The 7990-nt window shown below is 40.6% G+C and overlaps 1 protein-coding gene across 2 annotated transcripts; it reads right to left on the bottom strand.

The window, feature by feature from the left end:
- Nucleotides 1-484: 484 nt before the first annotated feature.
- LOC102683139 (3-oxo-5-alpha-steroid 4-dehydrogenase 2) lies at nt 485-7780 on the bottom strand. Of its 2 annotated transcripts, none has more exons than XM_006638576.3 (5): nt 7216-7780; nt 3065-3228; nt 2585-2686; nt 1895-2045; nt 485-851 (listed from the first exon to the last, which is right to left on the bottom strand). In XM_006638576.3, the coding sequence occupies exons 1-5, from the start codon at nt 7488-7490 to the stop codon at nt 785-787; spliced, it is 759 nt and encodes a 252-aa protein (XP_006638639.2). In that variant the 5' UTR covers nt 7491-7780; the 3' UTR covers nt 485-784. The 2 variants fall into 2 exon arrangements, with proteins under 2 accessions (XP_006638639.2, XP_015218674.1); XM_015363188.2 differs by lacking the exon at nt 7216-7780 and adding an exon at nt 4324-4832.
- Nucleotides 7781-7990: the final 210 nt, after the last annotated feature.

Raw genomic sequence — 7990 nt, 5'->3', positions numbered from 1 at the left:
AAAGACCTGAAACTGGGACAGAGATTTATCTTCCAACAAGACAATGATCCCAAACATACAGCAAAATCTACAAAGGAATGGTTCACAAATAAACGTATCCAGGTGTTTGAATGGCCAAGTCAAAGTCCAGACCTGAATCCAATCGAGAATCTGTGGAAAGAGCTGAAAACTGCTGTTCACAAACGCTCTCCATCCAACCTCACTGAGCTCGAGCTGTTTTGCAAGGAAGAATGGGCAAGAATTTCAGTCTCTCGATGTGCAAAACTGATAGAGACATACCCCAAGTGACTTGCAGCTGTAATCGCAGCAAAAGGTGGCTCTACAAAGTATTAAAGCAAGGGGGCCGAATAATTTTGCACGCCCCACTTTTCATTTTTTTATTAGTTAAAAAAGTTTCAAAAATCCAATAGATTTCGTTCCACTTCACAATTGTGTCCCACTTGTTGGTGATTCTTCACATAAAATAAAAAATTTATATCTTTATGTTTGAAGCCTGAAATGTGGCAAAAGGTTGAAAAGTTCAAGGGGGCCGAATACTTTCGCAAGGCACTGTATATATAAGCCTCAGGAACCTCCTGTTTACCTTCCTTATGAAAACGGGAAACATGAAGATTCTTTACAGTAACAGAACATATTGATCCGTCTCATGTCTTCGTTATTCTCAGAACACAAACTGTTTAGACAGATTGTGTTCAACTTTGTGTCCATATCTTCTTCATCTGCCAGTGAAGCTTCGTCTTGGAACTCTCCTTCTTTGCAAATGACCAGAGGAGCATCTAACTTCTTAGAAAATAAAGGGTATCAGAGCTTTCCTTGTCTTTGGATAATCTCTGAATTTCTGTAAGTAGAACCTGGAGGTGAGAGGAGAAAATACCAGAAGGCCTTAAACTTAGGGACTCACTGGTGACACACAACTAAAGAAAGATCACGACATACTAGGGTGGAAATGACTGAAAGGTAGTTTTTGACACAACATGAGTCACAAAAATGAGAATCAGGGCCTGGAGTAGTGTGAGCATGCAGAATTTGAATTTCAGTGTTTAGAAAAAAAAGTGAATTTCTTAATCCAGTTTGCAGGTTTGTAAACTGGATGCATTCTCCCACCATTCGCTTCTATGGCCTGCCCCATTCATGTCCATTGAATGGTCAATAGCTTTCCCAGCCTGCTTTGCCCATTATACTATATTCTACTCAGGCTGCTGAAAGCTAAAGCTCCAGAATAAATGTGTTTGTGTTCTCGTGCATGACTATTCTGTTGCACTGAATTTGTACACAGCAACCCTCTAAGAAAAGCTAAGGTAACGCTTTATTATGTCACAGATATTACAATATATTCCACCCCCCCGCCCCCAGTACAAGACTTTTTCAGTGTAGGCACCGTCAAAGGTAATGTATTCCACATCAGCACTACAGCTCCCAGATAAAAGCAATATGCTTGATACCAAATAAGATGGGCCAAACACTCCTGTCTTGTTTGAACTCATACATTCATATCTCAAATCAAGGTGCAGGAGGCAAAGAAAAACAGGGCTAGCAGAATTCCAAACGAAGCAAACAAGTATGAACCTTTTTCTCAGCTATCTATTTCAAAGCAATGTTGGCACCTAATGTTTTTGTCTGCCTGACAAGCAAGAACAGGTTTAAAAGCCTTGTAATGTAACTCAGCTGCATAACCTCAACTCGGCGTGTTCCACAGAATGTCGCCGGATGAACAGATAGTGAGCAGGAAGCACGAGCCAGGAATTCCACCAAAAGGACACGCAGTATTAAGTACTGTTTTACTCCACTGGAATTCTGACAGCAGATGACATCTAAATCACAGTACACGAAGCGCGTCGTCTCGCCTCTCAACTAGTCGGAGGTTGGATGGATGACTTTGTCCTCGGGTACGTACCTGTGGTGGTGGTAGGCACGGGGCCCAATGGAGCAGGTGGTGAAGAAGGCAAAAGAAAAGGCTGGCAGAGACCAGGTCGCTACGGCATAGCCAAACCACTCTAAAATCTCACCAAAGAAGTTGGCGCCTGAGACATACTCAAACAAGCCACCTTAAAAAAAAAAATGAGGACAGAGCTTATCTGTTTTTGGCACAAGAAGAGACATTGCACAACTTGCGATGCTGAGGCTGATAAAATAAACCCATACTGTTGAAATGCAAACGCAAATGTACAGCATATCACCGAAATCCCCTCTACAGAGACAAAAAACAGCCTTCCACTTCAGATGAATAGAATACTTTGGAGCATACAGTGCATCATCTGAATGTAGATTCTGCAATGGCTATACTGGGTTTGTCTTGTAATGATGCTTTGCAATGTTCAGTGCTTAAATCAGAATTGGCATTTTATTAGCACTAGATCTTATGTGTCCTAAGTGTGTGTACAAAGTTTTGCCACAGTTATTATCTGCTCCAGATATACTAGTGTTTGCACATTTGTATTTTTTAGCAAACACGGTAAAGAGAAAAACACTTAGGTTTCCTGAAATGCAGCCCAAGAGCAGCAAAACTTCAACGATATAAATATAGCAGAGTCCGCATCTGTCCTCATGCAGCAGGTGCCCAGGGATTAAACTGCTAAGCTGTTACCTCTTGGAATCTTATAATGGTCTTCTCCCGGTTTCCTCAAATTGCGCAGAATATGGTCACTGTGAATATTTATAGCCATGCCCAGGCCAAACAAAATTAAACCTAAAAAATTTAAAAGACTATAATTAACAACACATTCTTAAAAATACATTTTTGATTACTAATCATTATTATGATAGATTTGGTGGAGAAGAAGATTAAAACTCAATTAAATTTCTAAAGATTTCATTTCAACAACAATGACTAAGAGTTATAATACACTTTTTTAAGGGTTTCTCAGATATTTTCAACAAAGTAGGTTGGCACTTTTTTAATCCCAGAGAAATTCCAAAAATTACTACATTTATAGTTGGGACAATTAAACCTGTTTTTAAAAACCCTGAGCATTTATTTTACACATTGGTTCGAATTTATACCACTCAGATTGAAAGGGCAGATTCATTTTAACGCTTTCACTGTCTAATCTTCATGCACGCTCACCAAGGATAAGTCTGATGTCAGTGAGCCAGGCATCATCATACTGTGCACAGTACAGCATGTAGTGGCCCTGGAAGAAGCCATTCACAGTGCAGAATATCGCTGCTGATATCATGATGCGGAGTGGGAAGGGTTGACCTTTGTTGAGCAAAGCGTAGATGAAAGTCCTAGCAGGAGTAAAAACAGAAACAAAGATATTCTCAGACATTTGGTCATTGAGCCATATAAAACTTTGTATTATCTCTCAGTAAAGACCAAAGGTTCCAAAGCTTAAGCTTCCCGACAGAAGTCACTAGATTTTTGGTTAAAATATACTGGTAATGTTTGGAACTTGGTTCCTTTTTGTCTTAGAAGTCAACTAGTAACTGTTTGGCAATGGTCCTTGGCCACAGACACCAGATTCATGAGGTCTTTCCTAAGATTCCCAGTATTGCCTTTTAATTGCCAAATTTGTTCTCCAACTACAGATTTTGGTAAAGCTTGCTGACATCTGGAGGAGCAGCAATAATGCCATCAGCCTTGAACTTCATGATGATGGACAGCCAACTGAAACTGGCACTGGATCTTCTTTATTTTTAATTGCCTTCTCCAGAATGGTTGAGCTTGCTTATCGTTTACCTTGGATATCTGGACAATATTCTGTCTTCCCCCATTATGATGTGACACTCCGCGTTTTGTTTCTGTGTTAACATCCCACATGCAAACAAAGGGGCTCTTAAACGGCACTCAGTTATACCAATACAGTCTGGAATGATTACACAACTTAGCAAACATTAAGCCTGCTTAAAATAGTCTCTCATAAGTAAACTACTCTATATTTATAGAGGGTGTAAATATGAATTATGCACCACAAATATGCACTATGGTTTCAGCTAAGAAAAAAAATTAAGTTTGGTACACTCATCTGCACGCACAGTGAATACACATTGTTAGGAAAGAGCAAGAAAAGGAAATGCTATTTTTATTCATACAGTAGTGTAAAATAAAAAATAAAAACATTAGTAATATCTCTACTCCTTACATCTATCCATTCATTTGCAGTAAGAACTTTATACTTAGGTGGTAACTGTAAACTGAGTTGGAACTACATCTTGGGTGAGATGCCAGTCCATCACAGGGAAATTTAGAGATTCCAATGAACCTTGACAGGATGTAAAAACCCACATAGGCATAGGGAGAGCATGAAACATGCTCACACAGAAGGCTACAGTCATTTCTTCTCTTAATACACAGGATGAAAAGTTAAATCCAGAAGCTCATACCTTTGAAAATAGTGTCCGCAGAAGAGAGAGAGCAGCAGTGCTTTCCCTACTGCAGAAGTCTCGTATCCTGCAGTGTACCATAGCAGTAAAGGCACAAAAAAAGCTGGAAACTCCTGCAAAAGCCAGGCAACCCTGGCTGAAACTGACTTACGAGCCCCAGATTGCTTTACATACCTGCCATACCGCCCAGGGGCTTGGGAAACTGTTTGTTTGTAGCTAAATCCAATGCCTCCAAAAATTAAGATTAAGCTATAAGAAACAAACAGGGTTTGGCAACAAAACATTCTTACTCCTAGTCTGAACCATGCAATTCAGATACTGAATTTACGGAGAAGTGGTTAAAGAACAGGGCCAGTAACAGAAAAGGAAACTTGAGCAACCTTTTATGTAAGAGATATGGGTCCAATCTTGAGTAACCCTCTCAAGAACCCTGTTTCAAAACCAGGTTTTTTATCTGTCGCTAAATAGGTTCTCAGAAGGAGACATGTGACATGTGTACATTAGTACAGCTTCCAATTCTATAAAATACATAAATACAATTGCTTACACATACAGTAACTGCTCTTATCCTGGAGTGATCGACCCTCACAAAGTGTATTGTGTTGCCAGTCACTCAAAGACAAGTTTGGGATCAATCATAAATATTATTACATGAGGGGGAAGATAAGGACTTTGTTTTCCCATCAAAATTACAATACTCTCTTACTTAAGACAACCATTTTTAGCCAGCAGCTGTATCTCCCTGTAACTCACAACTGGCAGCCCACTGAAGCTCAGCAGGTGTGAGCCTGGTCAATACCTGGATGGGAGACCTCCTGGGAAAGCTAAGGATGCTGCTGGAAGAGGTAATAGAGGAGCCAGTAGGGGGGCACTCACCCTGTGGTCTGTGTGGGTCCTAATGCCCCAGTATAGTGATGGGGACATATACTGTAAAAAGATGCTGTCCTTTGAATGAAACATAAAACCAAGGTCCTGAATTTCAGTGGTCATTTAAAATCCCAGGCCTTTTCTTGAAAAGAGTTGGGGTGTTATTCCAAATCTTCCCCTGGCTTTTATCAATCATGGCCTCCTAATAATCCCCATCTATGAATTGGCTTCATCACTCCTCCCCACTAACAGCTGATGTGTGGTGAGCATACTGGTGCACCTGGGCTGCTGTCACTTTATCCAGGTGGAGGAAAGTCCCCGTTACCTATAAAGTGCCTTGAGTGGACTTTCCAGAAAAGCACTATGAAAGTTTAAGGGTTAATTATTATCTAATTGTCTCATTTGAGGATTCACAATGGCCAACAGACAATCCAGGTGGCCAAACAGTTTTAGTAATCTTTAACACGGACTAAACCAACTGGTATGAAATCCTTAAGTTATCCCTCTTAGAGCACCTCTGGAGAAGATGGTATTAAATGCACAGACACAGAGAGGTAAGACTGAAAAGGACCAGGGAAAACAGGAGGGAGTATCAGACATGTATCAGAAACTCTTTTCTGAAACTGACACTTAAACACAAATCTCTTGAAGAGGGTTAACACTTAAAGGCAATAGCTAGTATGATTAAATATCTTTCGATAGATAAAGGGCAGGCTGGTCTTGGCACAAGTAAACTGTAAGCTGGGTGCAGGTGGAACCTGGGTACAGGTGCAGCTTACAGTTTTAAAGTTAAGAACCTTTACTCAGACAAACTGAGAAGCATGCATTAGCATTAAGAAGAAATGTTTAACAGAACAATCAGAACCAGTGAAACATAATAATCATCCCCTTGCAGTAAGAATTTAAGATGCTTGTGCTAAGAATTGGGTATAGAGTGACTCAATTCTGTAATAAAAGTGCTGTAAGCCCCAGAATGCATTTATTTTACAGACAAAACACCGAGGAAACCAGCTGGGATGTTTGAAATGGTCTTTGTTTGTTTTTAAGGAGGTGAGACAGTCTTTGGTCTCTGCGTTTATCATGAATGTAATCATGTTGCTGGATCACTCAAGCATGTCCAACCATTATGTTCTCTCACAGTGTTGTTTTTGTCTTCTTTTCAGAAACAGCAATCTCACACAGAACCTTGGCTTTTTTTAAAGGTCACCCATTTGTGCTGAAAGTGACGCTGGTTTTATCAAGAAGACTAAATGGGGGTTGGGTGGGAGTAAGGGACAGTGTCGCCAATTTCTCAGTAGAGCTGTGCTCTTCTTGTGAGCTCCTTAATGTGGCACCATGGTTAAAAGGATTGAGTGCTAACTGCTTCCTCCAGTTTTCATTCAGCTGCAGTCTGCCATGTACCACATATAAAATGTGGACATGTACATAATGCAGAATGCAAAATGTCTGATTTACGTTTTTATTTAAGAACTATGTACAAGATTTTAATTTGAAGTTACAATGAAAAAAATGTGAAAAGCAAACTGCTTCGTCCTTCCATTTGCAGCCTCCATGTATTTTATGAAATCATGTTTTCACACGTGCAGTATGAAGGGCAAACAATGTTAAATAAATGCAGCTATTCTTTCAATTTGTAATTCATACTTTCCAAGTCCCCGCGTCACTGTATCGCATAAAGTGGTTTTGGCAAATGACCTGACTTTCCAAGTCAGTAATATTACCCTGTAGAACTAGACGAATGTAACTGGAAAAACATTCTTAAAAAACATATTTTTCTGCACATTTCTTGATTAGTGGTATCTGTTGGACTTTCAGGTTCAGCTTTACTAAAACTAGGGAAACTATGAAAATGAGGCTGCACAACTCCTAATCTACAATGGTATTTTTATGTGCTTTAGAGCCCATAGCAGTGCCCATTCACCAACTCTTCACAGAACAGACCCCACTGAAGATGAGAGACATCTGAATGAAGCACACCTCACTCAGCCCCAAGGTACTCAGCTTGCCAAGAATGTGAATCCATACCTCTGAAAGTAGTGCCCACAGAACATCAAGAGGAGAAGGTTCCTGGCTGTTGTGCATAGCCCATGTGCTGCATAGTACAGAAGAAGGGGAACCAGGAATGATGGCAGCTCTTGGAGGAACCAGGCTACTTTAGCAGGAACTTTCCGGGTGTCCTTTGAGGGCACAGCATAGCGCCCATAAGGAGTCCGTGCAGATCTCTGCCGGACCATATATCCCATCCCGAAAAAAATCAAAAACCAGCTGTAGCCCTGTGCTAACTTCTCCTGGCACAACATCTTCCCACTGGGATGGCTGAGTGAGAATACAATTGGAGTGAAGAGAGTATTTACAGCGGTTCACACCCCCACTGCCCTGCTATGAAAAAAGAATGCCGTCAGGTTTTCAAATCCTTTTCAGGGCTGAAATTTGAGAAGGCTCCTCTGACGACGTCACTCAGTGAGCCAGAGGCTTTCCTAAGCTGTTTTTTTTCCTCATACACTTGTGCAGGATGAACTTTTAGGATGACTTTGCTTGTTTTTCAAATGCGTGCAATGATGAGAACATGCAGATGTGTCATTTCATAGCCATCTGTTGGTAATTGTTCAAATGTTATTGTATTGAGATGAGGAGGGGAGGGGTCATGCAGGACAGGTATTTCAGGAACGACCTGCTCAATATACTCCACTTAGACCTGAGCAAAGTGGTGGCCAAGAGAAACCAGCTGGAAAGGGCTTATTCTGAAAAACAATGAGACACAGGTGAGTCTCATCAGGAAACAAAATATATGTGCCCCAGA

This window comes from Lepisosteus oculatus, chromosome 17 (genome assembly GCF_040954835.1).
Source record: "Lepisosteus oculatus isolate fLepOcu1 chromosome 17, fLepOcu1.hap2, whole genome shotgun sequence".
Lineage (NCBI taxonomy): Eukaryota > Metazoa > Chordata > Actinopteri > Semionotiformes > Lepisosteidae > Lepisosteus > Lepisosteus oculatus.
Note: the sequence above shows the minus strand (reverse complement) of the source record. Positions and strands in the feature narration are given on the sequence as shown.

Coding starts and splice junctions, on each gene's coding strand:
- LOC102683139 (XM_015363188.2), bottom strand. CDS start 4,607: ATGTTTTGTTGCCAAACCCTGTTTGTTTCTTATAGCTTAATCTTAATT. Junction 3,229..4,323: donor TGCGGACACTATTTTCAAAG/GTATGAGCTTCT, acceptor TACTCCTGCTAG/GACTTTCATCTACGCTTTGC. Junction 852..1,894: donor CGTGCCTACCACCACCACAG/GTACGTACCCGA, acceptor TCTCACCTCCAG/GTTCTACTTACAGAAATTCA.